At 39.8% G+C, this 23,587-nt stretch overlaps 1 protein-coding gene across 2 annotated transcripts in view; it reads right to left on the bottom strand.

The window, feature by feature from the left end:
* The window catches only part of LOC105228479 (protein gooseberry-neuro), a 74,627-nt gene that overhangs the window by 26,492 nt on the left and 24,548 nt on the right, over nt 1-23,587 (bottom strand). For both annotated transcript variants that reach the window (XM_049453609.1, XM_049453608.1), the window contains 2 exons: nt 23,176-23,489; nt 4,247-4,358 (listed from right to left, as the gene is read on the bottom strand). In XM_049453609.1, the coding sequence (XP_049309566.1) occupies nt 4,247-4,358; nt 23,176-23,489 (426 nt within the window). The remainder of the gene's footprint in view (nt 1-4,246; nt 4,359-23,175; nt 23,490-23,587) is intronic.

Here is a 23,587-nt window from a genome sequence, read left to right as displayed (position 1 = left end):
TATAGCGGTATATATATATAAAGGCGGTTTCGTGCTGTCAAAGGTGGTGTATGTCGACCCACTTTTTGCGGGCCTTTTTCAAGATTTGACGCATAGCAGAAATCTGATCTATAGTAGATTTTCCATATGATCCTCTTATGTATGTCACTCCTCCGGAAACTAATCAGATCTATGACCGCTTCAAAGGACGCCGCGCTCATTACCACACTGAGTTGAACAAATTTTAAAAGCCTCAAAAATATTAACTCCACAGTTTTTAGACACTAATCACGCATCGATCATAACATTATAGCAAGGCACTTGACAGTCAGGTCGAACCTTGTTATTGTTATTATTTTTATAAAAATCAATGAATAAAATTACGCAAATGTCCTGCCAAGGCTTACAAATACGCCACACAATGCCAGTTTATACGCAACTCATTGATGCAAAGTCATAAACAGATCAATTGTCCGATGTTTTTTTGCTCATTTGCGCTGCGCCTTCATTGATATTTTCTCTCTCATTGTCACAGGACATCAATAAGCCGCTGCCTATTATCCTGTCCGGCTGTGTCACAATAAACAGGCAGGCAGAGCCAATGCCGACCCTGAAGTCAACTTTCGCTGCCGTCGTGTTTGTATGTAACTGCATTTTGCCGGCACAACTAACAGTTTATGCGTACAACAACAGTGTGCTCTGTGCTCAAGCCTTGCGGCGTTGTTCATCAGCCTTTGTTGCATATTTTTGCCAATTCGTGACACTCTCTTTTGGCAAAAAAAACAGCAAAGCAGGGCATATTCACTTGTTTATTTGTTTATAAGCGTTGCGGTTCATTAGGTTTGACTTTTTCAACAAAAAACAATAAAAAATGCAACAGTTGCTGTCAAAGTGTTTGTTGTAAGTGCGGCTCTATTCTCACCTGATCTTTGATATCTTGCCGCTCTGGTGCATTTGTAAGAGATCAAAGGTTAAGCCGATTCTACTCAATTGAAGAAAATCTTATCCCATAGCATTACCTTTACTTTTATGACTCACACATAACGGCTACCACATTCCGTTTTTTTATTTGAAGAAATGTCCAGTTGCAGAGATGAAGTTGAAGCTACTAAAATAATTAATTTTATTGCCATTGCTTATTTGTATAATTTCTCAACAAATTATTTAAACGATCGCATTTTCACTACAAACATAATTTTCTACTCAAGCCAACGTCGTCTAAGTCGGACTCAGACAGCTCTTCCTACTTTTGTCCAATCTGCTTTGCTCGCATGTTCGATATTGCTTTAGGTTTTCCCTCACACATATTTATTTCCTCTTTACTGGAACATTTATCGCATGACTTTGCATATTTAGTGATTAGCCGGTGTAGCATTTCGAGGAACAGTTTGTAGCTTCTCGACTCACGAGAATCTGTGAAACGTGTAGGCTGCATATGGCAGTCAGTATGCAAATAAAGGGTGTTTCAATTTGTAGGTTTAGTTTTATGGAAGCATTAAAAATGATTTAACCAAGCTGTTTCGATCCTAGCTGCTGCCAAAAGATCTTGTGTAGTTTTATTTGCTATAACCAAAAACTGATTGAAGCACCCTCTTCATAAAAATCTAAAACGGACTCCCGAAAAATTCTTAAAAACGAATATACCCAATTCTGATACCCTAGGAATCATATCCTGTTGTTTTTGTAGCGGCAAAAAACATTCCTGAAGTAATTTCGAGGAAAAGTGTAGAGTTGACCGTCTTTTACCGGTCAAAATTCCGGGTCCAAACGGTTACTTTGACCCGAATGTCGTGGGAAATAGTATATTATGAGTGTACTAACATTTCTTTAATACGAAATTTACGGAGAGTACTTCGAAATAGATCTATGGACCCGATACTGTCGCCCAATAAGAATATGTTGATAATACTTTGACGAAGTCGAAATTTTCGTTGGTAAACTCATTGCACGTACTAAAAAACTATTACAGCGAGCACTCTGTACAGGGATTATCGGTTCTATCAAGTCATGTCCGACTAATGCGCTCAATATACTCTTGTCTACAGACGTCTTTACTCGGAAAGTAGCAACAAGTTTTGCTCTTAGACCACAGGAATTAGATGGTTTGAATACGAAATCGTCATCCGGAACCGACTAAACCTAATAAAATCAAACAGTATTCCCCCAAGGTTAGATAAAAGTGACCACTTTGGGTGAGAATACTCTCTAGACCTGAATAGAGAAGAGGTTTTAGTAGGAGAGGATGATAGAGACTCTATCTATACCGACGAGTCCCAAATATAATGCGGTGTAGGGGCGATTATATACTCTCGGTTGATCTCGAAATATCCTTCTATCTCTCTCTCTTTCTCTCTTTATCCGACTATCAAACTCAGCCAGCATCTCCGAGCAGAAGTACTAGGTATAGAGAGGACCTGTTGTGCTCTATTGCATTACGATGAAGGTAAGTAAGGAAGGATACAGAAAGCTACCAAACTGTAGAAAGGCCTTATGCTCACTGGCAGGTCAACTCCACATGTCCTTAATTTGGGTTCCCGGTCACTGGATTTTCTCATACCATTTACGGTAACAAAAAGCAGACGAGTTGACTGAAGTAGTAGCCTCTTTAGATGAATGCGAGGCATACATATGTGATACCATGTCTGCTGGGAACGATCAAAAGGGAGCTTTATACTCCAGATTTGGACCAAGTATCATATGACTTATTACAAAACTTAGGCCGAGGAATAGTATTTCAAGACCAATACAGAGTTAACAACAGCGCGTCAAGTCCTGTTCCACCAAGTCTTTCCAACGGAGTGGAGGACGGAATTATCTACAAGTCAAGTCGCGAATGAGACGACTGTTTATCGTCTTAAAAAGCTTTCGTATAATGCTAGTTCTAATTATAAATTCTAAACACTTCCAACTTCTTAACCCAAAACGATCTTTTGGCACCCTTTAAATAAGAAAATCTTATTCTGTCCCAAGAACCTGTTAGTCTGGCGAAGATTTCTACTTATTAGCTATTACTTTCAGTGATTAAAAAACACAAGCCTACCCAAAATAAACAAAAAGAAGATGAAAATTAAAAACGAAAAAAAATACGCCGACACATCGCCGATCTTTTGATGCCGAACGCGTTTAATGATTTTGATTTTCAGGTGTCATCGTCAACACATTGCCTCTTGTTCTTTTGCTCCACTATACATTTTCAACTTTCAACAGGCCTAGGCCTGCTTTGATGTAATCTTCGTCATATTGCTATTACTCGCTGTCGTACAACAAGCTTAATATCAAGATCGTTATCACAGCGACGATCTATTGTAATACTCGTACATTATTTGTATTTGTAAGTAACATTGATCGACAATTATGAAGAGTTGTGAACTCTTGCGCCCTCTAATGCGAGCAACAATCAAACGATCGTTAGAACGAAAGGCAAACGACACACGCACGAATGTATTCGTGGTATACTTGGTTAGTTGGATTGCTTCGTCTCTCGCTCGCTCGCTCGTACGCTTGCCTACTAAGTCGGATCAAAGTGAAAATGCCGCCAAATAAAATCAGTTGGTTGATTTGAGTCCAACAAATGATTTGATGATGATTTTCAAATTATCAAATAAATGATCTGTAATTTTCGGTAATCTTTTCAACCTGTACAATTATATACATAGAAGAAAATCGAAAGCCGATCGTTCAACACAGTCAACACAGTCAACACAGACACGATGAGTAGACGAAAATGCTGTCTGTAAAAATGCGAGTGAGTGTGGCAAGTGTTTTGCTGCTGTCGCTTCTTGGGGCCACATTAACTAACTTCATAGTAGTAGCGCGTTAGTGGACTTGCCGCACGGCAGGGGTGACTAACTGTCAACCGTTCATTAGTTGGTCTTATTGGCGGCGGCGGCGGCAACTCTTTCATTTCCAATCGATGACTTTAACAAATGCTTGGTTACTTGCGGCTACCATGCAAGCCAGACGAAAGGTCGGCCGACTACTTAGTAGCAACTAATTTGTCGCTTAATGTGTCACATTAAAGCCGTGGTGAAATTTGTACGTCAATTTCTCTTAATTGGACCAGCGCGGCATTGATGGAGAGATCAAGCGATAGTTGGTTAAGCGGCGCTTGCTTGCACCGCTAACTTTTCTCGTTTTTTGGTTACCGTTTTTAGTTTTTTTTTTTGTAAATTTTATGATCTTTGATTTGTTCTGCCCACTTTGCCGTTGTGCATTTCAATTTGCTTTCTATTGAGCTACAAATTCCTTTCTGCTACATATCACTTACCACCTAAAATGCCGTGTATACTATAATCCTTGCGTCCGTCTTCACTGGTACGATCATTACCTCGCAATAGACGACTGATGGACGATGTGGATGGCGGATCGGTGAAACCCTCCTGAAAGTAGAGATGTTGAAAATATTTTTTTAATTAAAAAGTCGGGGACTTAGAGTTTGTATGAACAATAGAAAATATGTATTTACAATTGTAGACAACTGGGATATATGTATGTAATTAGTTGTATTGAGTATATGCATCAGTTGAAATGACTATTAATATTAATTTTCAGCGTATAATTTCATAAAAATTCTCTTCTATGAACTCAGTTGAGTTCAAGTTTAAGTCTAAGTTAAGTTTAAATTTAAGTTTTAATTTAAATTTAATTTTAAGTTTAAGTTCAAGTTTAAGTTTCAGTTGAACTTGAAGTTAAATTGAGTCAAGTCAAGTTAAGTTAAGTTAAGTTAAGTTAAGTTAAGTTAAGTTAAGTTAAGTTAAGTTAAGTTAAGTCAAGTTAGGTTAAGTCAAGTTAGGTTAAGTTAAGTTAAGTTAAGTTAAGTTAAGTTAAGTTAAGTTAAGTTAAGTCAAGTTAAGTTAAGTTAAGTTAAGTCAAGTTAGGTTAAGTTAAGTTTAGTTAAGTTAAGTCAAGTTAGGTTAAGTTAAGTTTAGTTAAGTTAAGTCAAGTTAAGTTAAGTTAAGTTAAGTCAAGTTAAGTCAAGTTCAGCTAAGTTATGTTACGCTAAGTTAAGTCAAGTTAAGTTAAGTTAAGTTAAGTCAAGTTAAGTTTAAGTTTAAGTTTTAATTTAAATTTAGTTAAATTGAGTCAAGTTATGTTAAGTTAAGTTAAGTTAAGTCAAGTTAAGTTAAGTTAAGTTACGTTTATCAATGGCGCTTTATTTTATTAATGAGTTTTTTTTCAATTAAAAAATTGTCGCTTAATTCAACCAAAAAATGAGCAATTTTGCACTACAGTCAAGCAAAGCATACTAAATATACCCAAAAAACTCACCGAAATTTCAAAGTAAATTAAATTCATGTGTCACTTACATTTAAGCAAATATATGGATAAACCTACATATTATATATAAACATGTATTTTTTGCTCTTCGTATAAATTTATGTAAGCTCCTGTTTTTCTCACAAATAAATCAATATGAATACCATTTTACATAAGCCCTATTTAAGCTTCTATCGGAATGCTCTTTGTCTTCTTTTCTTTGATTAGCTTTGTTTATTTCATAATAAATAATAGACTTGTTGGATTCTAGTTGAAAGCATATATAACCCATACATAATTCAAGTTTTCGTTTTTAATTAAGAGCTAAAAATAATATTTGATGAACTATAAATGTGTATGTATATATCGTCGCTGGAGGAGAGGAGCGGTGAGGTTTTTTATGGATGAATCAATACTTGCGGGGCTGGTTGGTGTATGAGTTTACTATTGTGAACTTTCCATTAATTCCACTTTCAATCTTTCTGACTTTGGAAGTATATTTTATGATTAGACTGGTTTGAGAGACTGTCTGTAGCGATAATGTAGAAAACTGTAAGGCTGATGAGCTTGCTAGGACAGGTACTTCAGTCTCAATAACTGCGGCGTAGGAACGGGTAGGAGCTCCTTTGGCTTAATGTGGTTTATTAATGGACTGTTGCGACTCAAACCAGCTCAGGAAGCGTTAGTACCAGCAAACGTGCAGTGGCAAGAACCTGCCGGATGAAGATGAATAGGAAGAGGTCCTGAAAGCTATTTGCTTTCAGTAAAGTCCACCTTTCAAAGGTTGTAGGTAAGATTGAACTTATTGCATGAATTCCAATCGTGGAGTGTATAGTTAAAATCCTTGCTGAGAGCGAAAAACTCTCTAGATCTTTTATCACATGTCAGTTGCATCAGCTGTTTGGAAGAATATGAGATAGAATCATCTCAACATCTTCTTCACGTACTTACAGATCCAAGTGAAGTCGGGAAAATATAAAAAAAAAGCAGCTAGACAGTTCTGTGATAGGTTCAGGCTTGTTTGCCGACCTCTTGTAACTGTATGTTAGCCCACTACAGGAGTTGCTTTTTGTCTGTCTTCACAAAGGACTGAACATAACAGTCCAAGTATGATTCCTGGGCGGCATAGAATTAACAATATTATCTTTTATACAAGGCTCTTTTATATACTATTATTAAAATAAAATAAAAATATTTATGATATTTAAATTTCTACAAGTCTTCTTTAGTTAGCATCAGCTGTTTGTTAGTTATTTTCTTTTTCCATTTTAATTTTTCTAATCTTTTAACTCATTTCTTGTTATAGTTCTTTCTCTTTATTTTTTTCTTTCTTTTCACTTTAGTCCTGAAAATCTTATAATTCTCTTATTCCTTCACTTTAATCTTTGCAAATTCATTTTGTTATTGCTTTTCGCAATACACACAGCGTAGCAAAGGGAATTTCGTAGTTTACACAAGTAAATGTAGTTGGACAGTATTGCCAACTTCCGGCAATTGTTGTCAAACTTAAAGTAAATTTAAACGTCAACGTCGAACTTGACAGAAACAAAGTTGGAAAGTTTCAGCTGCGGAGCAGTGGTCAAAAGAGATGCTTCCAAAAAAAAAAGGAAAAACAAAACAAAACAGTTATGCAGTTTTAAATGTCTACCCGTCTTCTAATCGTTTAAGTATTATAATTATATGTATACTATATTTTATTACAGATAAGATATCATATCAAGTCTGCTGAATATTTTTATTAGAAAAGTCACGTAAAGAGTTAGAAAATATGTATATATGTATTACGAATTTTCCCTCCAAACAAAACGGAACCTTTTATTTATTATTTTTTTGATTTTGTCATCCGTTTCCGGTTAATTAAAAATTTTACAATAATTATAAAGAAATTTTTAGAACAAAAAACAGAAAATTCAAAGAATCAACGCCACTGATTGCAGTACGAATTGATTTCTGCTCTTAGCTTCGTTTTCCGTTAACAAAGACCAAAACCAATATTTCCATAAACTACCGAAATTACTAATAATTGCTAGTTTACAATAAAAAAGACGTAAGTGGAAATACTGCTTAAATGCAACCTCGTTAAACATCGAGAAGCTGTAGGTGTAGCAATTTTGAGCAATTGCCAGCGAAATCGCCAGATTCGTTGCAATCCTTGATATTGACCGTTAGTCACAAAGGTGAGGCTGCATAGCAGCGTAAATTGCTTTTTAAAGCGTTATAACCGTTAGCATAACCGTTAATTGCTGATTTTAGTAAATTTGTTGATAGTTTTTGATTCTTTGATTTAATCTGTTACACAGGTAATGCACATATGTATATATATACAAGTATATATACCAAACTCAGCAATATACCAGTGTATGTATAATTGTTAATTGTTGGTTTGTTCTCCTACTGTTTTGATATATACTTCGACCTGAGCTAACCTCGGATATCGACTCGGATTATGATTTCAGAAGTGACGCTTTTGGATTTGTTTGAACGCTAGACCGATGGTAGAGATATATTGTCAACTGAGTATGTAGAAGCAACACCCTGCGACATGGCTGACGGCTGAAGGCCGTTAAAACCCTGACAAGCCTCGAAGTACGTTGCGTCGCGTCATTATTGAGTTGATGATGCAGGCAGTTTAAGACCAAACCCTCTTTTCACTGTCTGCTCTGAACGCATTGCTCCTTAAGCTCGTACGTCAACCCTCGCATTGGCCTCTTAACAGGAACAACCTTGGGACTATTAAAAGCAACTACCTTCTGAGAATTGGAACATGACCCTGAGTGAGAACGCAATATCATACATAATAACAGCAAAAACCTAAAACCGATGTGGTTGGAAGGTAGATTGGAACCTACCTGACAAGCAGCGAAAAACTGTTCCCTTTTGAATGCGCGGCAGCCGACTAGGTAGTGTAAGTCAGTTCGCAGAAGTCTGCCAGCGTGAAATGTAGGTAGGCGGGAGTAGGAGTCTTAAATGTCGGTTGGACACCACAGGCAACACTAAAAGCCCCGGTAGAAAGCAGGTGACGGCAGCTAGAAATTTGAAGTCGGACTGCCGCATAGCAGCAAAAATTATTCCTCGGCGCAGTGGCAGTCAGACTGTATAGGAGTGTGAGCAGCATCTCAGCACACTCGAGTGGGCTGTAAGGCGTCGAGGACGGCGGTTCAGTCGGCTCAAGCGATCCCAATCCACGGTTAAGAGACAGGGGTGAGGGTTAGGGAATCCACACTCGGTAAGAAATCAGTTGTCGGAAGCGGTGAGACTGTTTAGGAGTCACACCGGCATCTCAATACACTCTAGTGGGCTTGAAGGGTGCTTGGTGGCATCGAGAACGGCGGTTCAGTGGGCTTAAGCGAGCCCAGTCCACGGTTAAGATACAGCTTTAGTGGCGCGAAAACAGGTTGGTATGCCGCATTCTACATTAGTTTCTTATTTTACATATTTCTTCTCCATTTTGCACAACAAATTTTATGAACTTCCCGTCACTTCATTCCACAGCTGAATTTCTTAAAGCTCAAAATACAAACACCTTTCCGTTCAATGCGCAAAAGTGTGACACTAATGCAATCGCATTTAAATGTACACAATTTTGATGGATGGATTAATCCAATTAAAAAGTACACACGCAGCTACATACAGACATTCATCAGCGCGCCGCTGCCCAAGCCAAGTTAACAATAAGAGAAAAGTAAAAACGGCGAGAAGGAAGGCAAAAACGTGTAATCTCTACAAAAACGAAATCGAAATGCGTAATCGCCTGGTGTTTTGGACGCGGCTTCTGACTCCACACACACACACACACACACAGATATGTGTGGTTGTCCGCTTGCCGTTGTTTTAACGCATGACCGCGCGCACTGCGCAACCGCAAAGACATGTCAAACACGCGCTTAATGCTGACGCTTAAACCGAACGACCAGCGACAGCAACAGCCGTGCCACAGGTGCTAGCGCGTGCGCACAACTCACGCGCGGACTTAGATCCGAGTCGCGGCAATTGCAGCCGAGACTGTGCGGTTCTGCGCAATGCAGTTTGCCGCCTGCTCACCTGCGGTGGATTTTTGTCTGATTTCCAGCTCTTTTATTACTTATTTCTTTCATATGTAGTGGGAAAAAGTTAACAGCGCTTGTTGTGGGCTGGGAAGGTGGGTGTGACGCGGTTGATTTGCGTGTGATCGTTGAAAGAATAAATTAATATTGAAATAATTTATTATTTTGCTTTGAGATTTGGAGCGAGGTCATGGATTTTCGGTAAACGTGGAAGCAAGTTCTTCCCTGGTTCGTCTTTTGAATGCAGAAAGCATGCTGTAGAGGAGCAAGTTGCCGACTTTTGACGTTGCCCATGCGAAAAGACTTTCCCCGGAATCATTTTATTTGCTACGTCAGGCTTTGGTTTCTTGAATGCTGTTAACAGACGGACTACTGTCATTTATGTATATTATAAACGGTTAGATACCGGTTAGGACTTGTAAAACGGTCGCTCTTTCAATCGTAGTTCACCTTGTTTTTCGTCAATTTCAGTCTTATATTATTCAAGAGGTCAGGGTACGACAAGTTACGACTAATCTTTAGTCAACTTTCAACTAGAAAAGTTGTATCAAACATCATAGCATCTTCTTTAGTTGTCACAGCTTCAACCGGCGGCCAATACCAAGGCAGCCACAGCTTTTATTAGAAGCCCACTTTGCGTCTTCCTTGAGATGTGTTTTAACATATGTACCAATGCCGAGCTCTTGACTTTGGCTTGAGATCTAATGAATCGTATCCTAATTCTATCATCAACTGACGTCTGCAGCCCAACTTACATCTTCCTTGAGATCCGTCTTAACATACGAATATCGAGTTCTCGACTTTGGCTTGAGATCTCATAAATCATTACCGAATTCTATCATCAACTGATGTCTGCAGCACTCTTTCCGTCTTCTTTGAGCTGTGACATATCAATACCGAGCTCCCGACTTTGGTTTGAGATCTTATGAATCATTGCTGAATTCTTTCATCAACCGACGTCTGCAGCCCACTTTGGGTCTTGCTTGAGATGCGTCTTAACATACCAATGTTGAGCTCTCGATCTTGCTAGTAGGCTGAGCCGCTATTCGACGAACCCAACACATCAGCCAACCTTCCTAGAAGATCGCACTCAATACTCATTTCGAGCTTGTCAAATAAACTTTATTTCTAACCACATATTTTGTACGTCGCTGTCGTAATGACATGTGACGCGCTACAACACCGCCGACAAAATACGGCATACAAACATAAATACAAATCTACTAGACACTGTCCGAATGTGTCAGTTCTTATTAAGAGTCTCCGCCGAATAAAGCGGGCAAAGCGCTAAAAGTAAATACGCCCGGACAGACAACGACAGAACGGTAGACAGTCGGACAGGCAGGCCAATCAGTTGGTGTTAACCGCCACATTGATGCCTCGAACGCCTGCGCCGCAACTCAGCGAGATGATGCTTAGCGGCCGGTCTCCCCACACGTCAGCTGATCATTTCTAATCTAAAGTGAGTGGCGTGTGCGCATGCGCTGCCATCATACGCGCATATAAACAGCCGTTGTTGCATCTGGCATATATCTAAATAAATGTCAGTATGTTTGCTTGCCTACAGCGTTTCAGTGATTAATGCTTTTTTGTTACTTATTCCTGTTAATTCCAAACGCAATTTTTTCCGTGCGTCCCGTGCGTCATTATTAGGTGGCACAACTGGCACCTCAATAGAGCGCCCAGCGTGGCTGCAACGCGCCATGCTGCAGCACTTATTGCCGTTGGGTCCGCGAAGCCCGTTTGCTGTTGCCAACCTATTTGGACTAGTGTCAGGCATATTATTGCCTATTTGCTTTCTTACTGCCGTCTCTCTTCTTGCTTGGAAGTGCGCGTATGTAGGGCCGCCTTTCTTTGGCTTTATTGAATTTCACTTATTAAATTGATATGATTTGGATTTATTTGTTTCCACTCGAGCGCGAGTCGCCTATTTGGATTTATGCGTGTAAATACCCACGTTTATATGTTGGGATTTGCCATTGCTTAAGCTTAATGCTGTGGCACAGTGTCTCAGTTTTGTTGAAAAAGCGGTCGAGATATTTTTGGAAGATATTAAGTACAGAAGTATTAAAAAGCTAAATCCAAAGCTGACCAAAATCTGGAAAATGTCCTCGTTTACGACTGCTACTTAGTAAGCAATTTCAAGAAGTACCTGAACATCCTGGATAGGGACACCTATGATCTTCTACAGACCTTATTTTTAAGGTCTAAGTTCCATAAGAGTAACCTGTTGAAGCAACAGCGGACCCAAATTTAGCTCGAAGGAGTTTAAATGACGCCCTTTTCTATCTTGCAAACCTCAGCTGTCAGCGTGAGAGTGCGATTCAATAGTTTACTTTTTAGCAGTTTGTTATACTGAAGTAGAATAATTTCTAACAAATCTCCAGCAAGTCTTACCAAAACTCAAGGTACTTTTTTATTATAAAAAAGTCACTCATAGATCCTTTGAAATTTCAGAGACGACTTAGAACTAGCTCTTCCATCGTACTTCTGGCAAAAAATCGCATCCAAGGTTATCCATACTGCCTTTTTGGATCCCCGACATGTCTTGCCTAAATTTAACGTTTTTTGTTATTACGAAAAAGCCTTTCATGAATCCTTTGAAACTCCAGAACTGTCTTTGAACTAGCAGGTCGCACAATTTTTCGTTCTTCTGGCATAAGTTCATATCCATGTTGACTCTACCCGCCGTTTTGGAGCTAGAGGGGCATATCACGAGCTAATCCAGTTCAACTGAAGTTACGATAAAGCTTAGAACACCAGAAGTTCCTATCCGGCAAAGCTTCCCTATTTAAACTCTAAGTACTTCCTTATTATGACAAAATCTCGGAATGTCAGAGAATTCTCAAAACTAGCAGGCCCTACAATTTTTCGATCTTGAAGCGGCCGCAAATACAAAGAAATCCTAATTCGTTTCATTTGCTTGTCAAAATAGGTGGAATATCCCAAAAATACTGATAGAGAGGATCATGAGTAATATCCCCTATTAGAGCATGAGGCGTATTTCAAGCAATCATATATTTTCCTGCTGTATAAGCGACCCAGTTTCAACTCTACTGAAGTTGCAAAAGGCGGCTTTCTTAAATCTAAAAATCCACCGCGGGAAGCCTCTCAGAACTCGTAGTATTTGCTTGTTACAAAAAATCTTTCATGTGTGCTTAGGAGTTTCAGAGACGTCTTAAGACTACTAGGCTCTCCTTCTACTGAAATTGCGATAGTTTTAAAAAAGCCGAAAAATTCTCTACGGAAAGCCTTCCAGAACTCGTAGTATTTTTTTGTTACAAAAGACCTTTCACAAATCCTTCGGATCAACAATTTTTCTGTCTTGAAGCGTCCGCTATTCAAGAAATAATCCCAAAAATACTATTGAAATCAGATTGTATCCAGTGTGACTCATACGCCCGTCTTGGAATATGAGAGCTGTTTTTTTTTATATGTAGTAGGGAGAAGCATCGAAAGCTGGAGGGCGGAACTTTAATCTGCTAAACCTAACCTAATCCCAACTTAAGTCTTTCCCACAGAACCACCAGATAAGGTATTACTTCATGGGAGTGACAAGACATTTTGCGTCTCCACTATACAGACATCATGAGAGGTGTGTCAAACTCCAATGGTGGGTGCAACTCCAATCTTACTCCAACCTCGAAAAGTTTCAGAAGTCCTCATATTCCCGCAATTTTATCAATACTCCCAGCCAATAACCGAAACACTGTACCTTCAAACGGGTTGAGGCCCGCAAGATATGTCGTTAAAGCGAAGTTGTCCAATACTTGGACGTTTTATCGCTGTTGGCCGCCTCGGCCGTCGCTCTCTATGCCGACGGTGGCAAATACAGTAGTTGCTGCCGCATTTTGTTGGCATTTTTTAGTGTTTCTACTAAGCGTTAGCGCTTTACTGTTGTTGGCGTTGTTGTTGTGTACTTTTTCGTGTAATGTGTGACAGCTTATCTTGTAGCCACTGACAAGCCTGTTTCAAATCTTTTTTTGTGCGCGTGTTGTTGCTGTACTCGTAGTTTTATGATACATACTTCTAACATTTGCCTTTGCCGACGGCGACAGCGACATTGTCGTTTTGTATGAGACAAGCGGCCGCGGTTGGGCTACTTGCTTGCAGTTTGCTTAACATTGTTGTTGTTGGTTGTGGCGTTGTTGCTGTTGGAGGTATTGCTATGGCTTGATGGTTTTGGGACAGCATGTCGTTGGCGCGGAGCTTGACTGCAGCTAATAATGAATTCAATTGAAATTTAATTAATTAGTTGACAGTTGGACTGACACTTGGTTGCTGTCCGCGTGAGCGCGAGTTTTCCAAGAATTCCGAGGGGAAGCTGCTGACCGTGTAGCACGGCGGTTGCGAGTGTGGTTCGATTCGATTCGTGTATCGATTGGTTGACTTGTGTGTGTGTTGCTTTGAATGTATGTATGTATGTATAAAAATCCCACCTAAGACAGGTGTGGTCCAGTTGTGTAGCTTTCGATCGATCTTGAATCGTTTTCGTGTGTAGAAATCAAATAAAAATTATTTTTGTTTTCACATTTAATTTCCCAATAAAATGCATTGTCCATTCAATCCATTCAATGCCAGCGATCAATCAATTGATGTGTTAGTTATGTGATTTGTAGTGTCCAAAAGAACACGAAATGCTAACAACGCCGTAATGCCCGGCCACACGACGCGACTTGTGATTTTATGATCCACTTTGAAAGTGGAGCATAAACGGGTCGGCTTTATAGCTACCATAAACAATGGACTCATCCTTCATACTGTCATTTCGTCGTAAATGCGCGCTCAACTCAACTCAACTAGACAAGACACCGCAAGTACTCGGCAACTCTTTAGCGCTGCACTCGTCTTTAAGCCGCTAGTGGCTTGGAAAAGCAACAATCCCGACTGCTTGGCTGCCTCGTCGAAATATTTTTTCTCGTAATGTTTGTACCTAGTAAATCACCTCCGGCTAAGTACTACAAGTTAATATGTTGCTGACATGTTCTTTACTTTATTGTTGCTGCCGTGTGTGGTTTTGTAAGCGTCTGCGATCCGTCGCTGTGCTGCTTGCGAGCTTAGTCAGCTTGTGTAAGCCTCTTTGTGGTTTGGAGGCGTTGAGGGCGTAGACCATCACGATATCGCCACACGTTGTTGGAGTTGGAGTTCGCCCTTTTTTTTTTGTTCGGACGCATATTGGTGGTCAGTAAGACGTAGCTGATTTTTACTACTCCTGCTTTGGCAAAAAAAAGTTTGCTTTTTGCGCTTCTCCTTGCAAAACTCACCTCCAAATGACTCAATATCTGCGCTGGTTCAATGCAGATTTTTTGATTGATATGTGCTCTTATTCCATTTTTACGATAGTATAGTTGGATACTTACAGGCTTTTATAAGACTAAAGATCTTTTTTAAAGCTTTCTGTATTTCTATATATACTTCTTGATTTAATTTATGTATGGTAGACTTGACGCGTTTTCTGTTCAAAGCACCGGCAGTTGCCCGGTTTTTTTTGTAAGTCGCTTCAACAACATATGATGTTATGTCATGTTTCCCAGAGCCCTTGGACTCCCTGCCGTATAGCTCGAAATTTAGATATGTGTTAAAGCAAGCCAGCCCTACGACTGTTCGGACTTAAAGTACCTGCTATCTAAGAAGAAACGTCCGAATTGATCAACTGGTTGTCAAAATAAATGGAGTCTCCCAAAAAGTAATATTGGAATAAGATGGTACACAAGGTGACGCATACATCCGTCTCGGATCAATGACAGGCGTAAACAAACCTAATCATTTGCTTAATAATAATACTAATTGGTTAGGTTAGTTCGTTGGATTGATCCAAAATCAATGGATCTCACCTGTATAGTTAATACTCGTCCTATGTGTTTCCCATTAAGTCATAAAAATGGATGACCAAATCCTCATAGATCGATGAAGCTTTACAACAAAATTATCAAAGTGCGTAAAAACAACCCCAGCCAGCGCTAGGTTCGCTAAAGGTGTGTCTGCAAGAGATATTTCAAACTCAATCTGGCAAAATCTGGCAATAGAAGAGGAAGTGACAAGAGACCATTCACCTAGCCTTCCTCCATATGGCTTTGGCAAAGAGCGTACATCAGTATATTGCCGCATCGTCTGTACACCTATTATTCAGTTGAACACATACAAGACCTACCTGGAGAGAGATTGTCTTTGCTAAGAGCCAGTAGTTTAGAGAACCTCTTCCGGTTCACATTGAGCTAGAAGCATTGCGCTGTAACACAAGTTCTGACTGTTGACCGCACTTAAGCTGAGAGTTCACTGGAGGTCCGAAGTTCGAACTCTAGAACGTAAGCAGACATCAAAAAACCTACGCGCTTCCACTCAGATGAAATTGGGAAACAGTTTCCCTTCCTAGCAAGCTCATAGCACTAATAGTTTATACAATTTTTTGATTGTTGCACTTTTGGAATAAGTAATCAAAGAATAAAGGCAAATGTGGTGGGATATCCATAATTTTCTAGGACACTGTATATTCTTACTATGAACTGCTCAGTTCTGATTCTGCCGCAGCCACGATTAGTTTCAGAAAGAAGACTCAAAATTCAAAAAGTATTTGATAATACTTTCAGCCAATAATCGAAGCACTGATAAACTGATGACCACTTTAGCTGTGGGACTTCACAAGGGGTACTCGGCAGAAGAGGTTTTATAAATATATGCAATAGAGATACTGTACTTTTGGTTATAAGAACCCAAGCTCCATTGTTTTTCGAAATAAATTCTGTTAACCGACTAAGTGAGGTCTTTTATAAAGTCTGATAATATATTACAATAACTTAGACTGGATTTCAGAAAGGTTTTGACAGTTAACAGCTTGTCTTCCGAGGTAAGAAATGTGAACTTGATTTCGAACTTGTCTTTGAGTGATACAAAGTGTATTTATCGAAAAGCCCGTTAACGAAAGGTTTGGTCTTTCTAGACCTATAAGAGCATTGCTTTTAAGACAGAGAGCGAGAGAGATTGAGAAAGAGGGAACGGTCGCAATGTTTATGAAGCGCTGAAAACTAACGTCGAAATTATCGAAAACTATAGTCTATGCTTAAAGGAAAACTAAACTTCTTGACATGGGTATTGTCCTTCGGAAAGATAGAACCTTGTCAGGACTCTTCAAGCTATAATTTTCTGAATTTAGAAATAATGAAACAGTCGGAGATATCTTGTCGTATTTTTAACCAATGAAGCTCTGCGCTATATTGACTAATTTTGGGTAGAAAATGGTTATAGAAATATGTATATAGTCCTGCCAGATATCCAAAAATAACTGTTTATATTAAAAAGTATTACTAAAACTGTATGAGTATGGGTGCTTAGGTGAGTTTGTTTAACCATTTACACCACAATGACATCACAAGAAGACTGAAAAGAGACCGCCACAAGCGAACATGAACCCTTAACACTTTATGCGCCAACAAATAAAAAATCAAATACAACAAAAGCAAAAGTCTTGCAGAAGACAGACACTGGCGAGTAAATAAATAAATATACGAAGTGCCTTAAGTTAGTGAAAATAATAAAAAGGAACATGTGCCAACACAATAAATGCAAGAAAAAATTGCAGCAACAACAATAAATGTTAGCAACAACAATCAGCAACATATGTGTGTATGTGTCCATGTGTGTTGCCATTGCGGCATCATATTCTAATTAAGCGTGAAGCGCACCTGGAGGCGCTTTTGTGCCGCCACTACGCGCCCAACTGACACACAAGAAACAAAAACAGCAACAATAACAACAATAGTAGGCACAATAGGCATATAAGCTACGCATGGCAATCAATGTACATCTGTGGCAGCGATCAAAGTATCAGCACGATCACACACGATCAATATATAATGTTCTAATGCGCTCAGCTATATACTTACATATATGTACATATATGTACATATATGAGTATGTATCCCTGGCACATCGCTGCACATTTGCCCTGTCCAGCGGTTGGCTGCTTGGCTACCAGCGTTGATTTCGCTTGCCGTTGCACGCATCGCTGCCCGAATGCTTGCGCGCTTTAAGGGATGCAGGGGGCAGGCAACGGCGGAGGGTTGCCTTCGTATCGACGGCTGGCTTGGTTGGATGGATTGGCATCGTCACCACGTTATCGACACATATAAAGTGTAACTAATTGTGGTTGTAAGTGAAGCCGAGTCCCTACGACTCCGCGCCAGCGCAGACACATGGCAATAAAATGATGAAATGAAATACGAGCGAATGTGAAGTTATAGGATTTGACATTGAGCACACACACACAGGCGCACAAAGGTGTTTGTTTATAGAAATATAGATACACACACACATGTATGGCGTTTACATGCACCGCCATTAGATTTTAGAACTTCGTTGCAAAAGTTGCCAATGTCATAGGCATGAGCTTGGCAGGGTTGCCGTATATTAAAAAAATAAAATAGAAAGAACGTTAACTTCAGTTGCACCGCATGATACCCTTCACAAGTGCATTGCTCATAAAATGAAAGAGTATAATAAGTTGTGTATTTTGATTTCGAGCGTTCAGTTTGTATAACAGCTAAATGGTATAGCGGTCCCCAATCTACACTGGAACATCCCAGAAATAATTTTGAATATTTTTGATCCTCTTTCTTAGCTACATAAAAGTATGTCGGTCTGGGTCGAGAACATAAAACTTTGTAAGTTGCCGCTATGCTTTTCGAGGTCACATCAGTTGTAGACCACAAATGCAGATAGATCGCTTTGCACTTGGTCTTTTCATTGAATATGCGGGCCACCTTGCTTCCGTTGTCCACCCATGGATCTCGAAATGAAGCAGATTTTCGTTGGAACAACATCCTATATGCGAATAATATGACCTAATCAGCGCATTCATCGCAATTTTATGCGCTCAACTAACACTTATAAACCCAGAGCTCATACAGTTCGTGGTTTCACCTTCTTCGATATTCAGAGCTCACGAGGCAGGAGATATTGGAAAGGTTAGATTCGGTTACTCTACGTCTACTCCACGTAAAGACCAGTTTCTATACCAATTTTTGTCCTTAGCGATTGCAGACTGAGTGCCGTTCCGTACTTAGTGAAAGAGAAGTAGTCAGGCTTCAGGATGCCAGCGCTTGAAGCAAGTTTCAATAAGTTCTGCGGCCTGACTAACGATACAGCAACCAGTGTCTCATACGGTGAGATAGCCGAGAACGTTTCATAACTCAAGCAACTCTACTGAGAACTCAGGTAAGCCGACGTTGAACAACACCAAAAGCTTCGTCAGGATCGGGAAGGACCTCTCCGAGCCGTTCGATACCAAACGAGGTTTTATACGAGAAAACTCCCTATCGTGTTGCTTCTTCAATTCATTGCTGGAGCAAATAATATGAGCTGGAGAGCTAAGTAGAGAAGGTACAGTCTTCTAAAAGGCTGTAAGGTGGCGTACGCCGATGATATTGATATCATTAGCCTCAACATTCGCGCCGTGAGTTCTGTTCTCCAGACTGGATAAGGAAGTAATACAAATTGGTCTGGTAGTGAACGAGGGAAAGACGAAATATCTCCTGTTTTCCAACAAACAATCGTCGCATTTGCGACTTGGTACCCACGTCACCGTTGACAGCCATAACTTCGAAGTCGTAGATAATTTCGTCTATCTAGGAACCCATGGATCCTTACAGTCTCGAATCATCGCTATCGCTATGCTCCTCCAATTTAATATGCATTGCTAGTAAATATTTTGTCTGTGGACATTCTCAATTTTGTCTTACTGAGTTGGGAATGTCTTGGAATTTTAGAGCCAATCAGAGCTCCTGCTTTGCGAAAGTGCCGACAGATGCAAAAATTCCTTTGGCACACCGCCACTAGCAAGGGCACTTCCTAAAGCGCACTGCGCAGGTGTGCCGGAAGCAATAAAATCGGTATTAGAAAAAGTAAAAATTGCTTTCATTAAATCAAATGCCATGACCAACAGAAGCTACGAAGGACAAACAGTTAATTTGCAAAGCAAACACAAAGTAACTGCATGTGGTGGGGTTATATATACCATAAATACCATGTAGGCAACGAGAGACTGCAATAAACAAGCGCAAGGACATGCAAAACGCTGCACTAAACGAACAATGGCGGCAGTTAAATGTCACACAATGGCGGACAAAAGATCAGCGGTGGCTAGAAACCGCATAAAGTAACAACTTTGAGACAGAGCAAGCAACGAGCGAGTGACTTCCGAAATTCCAAAAAGTCACGTGGCATGCGGTAATTTCACCGGTGTTTTGTAGCTGCTGCATGTCCTTGAAGATAACCGCCTACCAGACTTCATAAGCCACCCGCTGCCTTTGTTTGTTGGCACGTTGTCGGGTGACACAACAACATGCGTCGGAGCATTGGCGAGTATGCCTTGCCACCTTGCCGTCGGTGCGTGCAACAAAAACACACAAAAAACACGAGTGAAACGGAACGAAATGGCACTCATTGACAAAAATGTACGACAACGCTGTTAAGAGCATTAAAGAAAAAGGAGCAAAGGCGACGGCGGCGAAGAAGAAGCAGCAGAAAAATTGTATGGACAATAAGACGACACCAACGGAGAACGAGAGCAAGGTAGGAGAAACGCACGTACCACACAAATGCTGGACTTCTTTTGAGTTACATATATACCTTCATATCTAAATATACAGTGTATATATGTATATCGCCTCCAGTCATTGATAGCGTTGGGTAATCGATTATATACCGAAACGCGTCCTACGACACCGAGCAGCGTAAAGTCGGCAACAGCGCTGGCAAGGTGCAAACAGTATACGTCAATATTTATAGACACATGCAAGCGCAAATGCATACAAAGACGTGTGTGTGTGTGTGTGTTATGTTATGACCAGCACTTCCGGTCTACTTTTTCGCAACATTCGCAAAAACACAGCGCACACAACTCACACAGCGACCGCCTTGGGGGCAAACGCCCTTTCGCGGGAGTATTTCAATTTGTGTCGTTCGTTTTTTAACGCCTTCCGCCAGTCGTGGGAGTGCGTGGCAAGCAAATCCATAAAATAAATATTAAATAAGCTTAAGCGCCCTTTTCGCATTATTGTTGTAGGTGCTTGTGCGCATAAATGCTCGTGTAAATATCAGATCTTTTTCGCTAATAAAGTTTTGCGCTTTCGTTGCTTTCATGGGAACTCTTTACGACCTACGCGAGGTAATGCGTATTAATCATTACTTTGGAAAATCATGTAATTACTTTGTTGTCTATTGTCTTCCGGTTTTATAGCGGTCTCTAATGACAACTGTGTGTAGACTCAGTTGATTTTTGCAAGAAAATATTAGCATCTCAGTTGAGCTGAGAGGTTTCATCGTCTGTTCTCAATATAACGGTAACAGTGAGAAGTTATTTTCACGCTTACTACTATTTTTCGCAACTAATTTTACCTAGTTTTATTTACTAAGGTTAGGTTAGAAGGGAACGAAAGATACTACAAGTTACATTGGGTAAATAAGAGCTAATGGAAGGGAGGCTGTGAATAAAAAGTTCGCCATTGACATATAACTCCAAATTTATTTTCATATATTATAGTTTCTAACAACTACTATCGGATACTAAAATCTGATGAGATAGTGAATTTCACTTGCAATTTCGAAGGTTTTTCCAAAGAAGCCTTGTCAAATTCCTCATAAATATCCTAAACTCTTATGTCTTTCTTTTTGCTTTTTAAGACCGTAAGAAGGGTTTCAAATGTCTTCACACCCTATAAGGATCGTAATCGTATGTGAGTGGTGTACCCACTAAAATACTCCCCTTTTCTATCTTGGATTTTTTTCTTGCCCAGAGACCGCTTTCCCTTTACTTCAGGACAATATTTCTAAGATGCACCTATTGCAGACCAATTTCTACTCTCCCTGTCTCTTTGTAGACAACATCAAAGTACTTGGCTCGCTTTCTATTAACTCATATTGTCCGAGATCGGATGCCTTAGTCTATATACCATTTTTTAGTACGTAGTACATATTTCGCCTACGAGACAATTTTCTGTCAGTTTTCGTCCGTTGTTATCAATGTTTCAACTAGATTTTCGGTATTAAGTAATCCAAACTTATTTTCTAATGTCTTTCGTACATCTTTCCATGGGCGGCACTTAAAGTGCTATGGTTTACGTCGTCCAGTAGTTCGTCTTCATAAATACATGTAGGACTTTCTGCTTTACGTCTGTTGTTCAGACATGATCCTAACTAAGGTTCTTAAATACTGCATAACCGTTGTCTGAGGATTCTTAGTTCGTTTAAAAGTTATTTCTACTCCTGACTTCTCTGTTAAATACAGAAAGCATTCATTCAAGCCAAAGAAACAATATTCACTGGGCACAATATGCCTAAGAACATTCTCTAAATGATGACATAAGTTCAAGGAATGCTGATGTTTTATCTAGAAATAATTTCTGCTTTCTTGAACAATTGTTTGACTCACTTTCAATAAGGAAACGAAAAGGCTATGTAGATTTACGATCATCTAATTATCTACCATTTTTCTATGCATATGGTCTTTAGGTAGCCGTCACTTTCAAAGGCACTTGGAAAAAGTTGACAGCTGTCGGATCATTAGTTAGCGAATTATAACTTTTTAAGTCAAGCAACTTTTGTTAGTTAAAAAAATGGTTCAGAACGAATTTCGTCTTGATAAAATATTGCTTTTTGAAGGAAAAAACAGTTGAAGCATAAAATTAGGTTGGATACGAGTTTCCGGACAGTGCCCCAGGAAAATCAAACCTCAAGGATTGGCAAGCCGCACGAGCTCACTTTTGACCAAAAACAACAAGTTGATAATTCGGTGCAGTATTTGGAGATGTTCAACGATAATAAGTCCGAAATTTTGCGTCGATATATGACAGTGGATGAAACATGGCTCCATCATTTCACCCCGAAGTCCAATCGACAGTCATCTCCGAGTGGACTACCCACGAAGCACCCGCTTCAAAGCGTGGAAACACACAGCAGTCCACTAACAAGGTTATGGCGTCTGTATTTAGAGATTCGCATGGAATAATTTTTATTGACTAACTTGAAAGACGAAAGACCATCAATAGTGACAAAGCTTCTTGGACGATTTGAATGACGAGATCGTCGAAAAACAACCGCTTTTAAAGATAAAGAAAGTCTCGTTTCACAAAACAATGCAACGTATTACATGTCAGTGAAAACGTTGGCTGTAAATCCATGAATTGTGCTTCGAACTCTTTCCCCATCCACCATATTCTCCAGCTCTGGCCTCCAGCGACTATATCCTGTTCCGCTGGGAAGAAATTTTCGTCAAATGAATAGGTGACCGTCGAAACTGAGTCCCATTTTTTGAACCAAAGGACGAATAGTACTACAAAAATGTTAACGAAAAGTTAGAAGGTCACTATGTGGTAGTTGTGGGACTTTTAACAGTCCATTTCCCTATTGGCGTCCACGCAGTAAGGCTGGAAATCCTACCAGACGCCATCTGCAGAAGCTATATGGAAGAAAATGAGGTAGAAACAGCTCAACACTTCGTTCTTGAGTGCCCCGCGTTTGGGAGGTCAATCCTTAAACATATTTTCAGACATGCCACCGAGCTACCGGGTATGAAAATTAAACGGCTGTGCAAATTTGTATTGGCTACTAATCGTTTTGCTAATTTATAGTTCAAAAACAGGAGTTCTTCCTTCTATGGCAACACAAAGGACTACATGTAGCAGTCCATGTGCGATCTTTGATCAGCCATCAAACCTAACCTAGTCTAGAGAGTTTACATAATCACATATTAGAGTAGAATAATAATAAAACTTCGAGCCTTTAAATCTCAAAGCTCACATTTTATTCATTTGAAATCCACTACAAAACATTAATACATTAGATACTATATCCGAAACAACTCAAATTTATTTCTTTTCCTAAGTTCTTCTAAACATTTACTCACCTTGATCAGCTTCTCGCGTATCTCCCAACTGAATATGCCCGGATTCGCCTTGCGCAACTCCTCAATGCGCGCTTCGATTTCCGGCGATGTAACTTTCGGTTTCGAACCGCCTATCACACCCGGTCGTATTGAGCCGGTTTCCTGGTAACGATTTAATATTTTCGATACACAACCATGCGAGACGCGTAACTGACGTGAGATCACACAAGGTCTTATGCCGTTAGCGGCCATTTCGACAATTTTCAAACGTATGTGATTCGGTAGCGGTCGACCGTTGATGAAGACACCGCCGAGCTGATTGACACGGCCCTGACCTGTAGTTAGAGAAGAAGTTGTATTAGTTAGTTTATCGAGTTTTTTAGGTTAGTTGATGCAAAATCTCTTAAGTACTCGTATTCTTCAGTACTTAAAG

The sequence above is a fragment of the Bactrocera dorsalis genome, chromosome 3 (assembly GCF_023373825.1).
Source record: "Bactrocera dorsalis isolate Fly_Bdor chromosome 3, ASM2337382v1, whole genome shotgun sequence".
In the NCBI taxonomy this organism is placed as follows: domain Eukaryota; kingdom Metazoa; phylum Arthropoda; class Insecta; order Diptera; family Tephritidae; genus Bactrocera; species Bactrocera dorsalis.
Note: the sequence above shows the minus strand (reverse complement) of the source record. Positions and strands in the feature narration are given on the sequence as shown.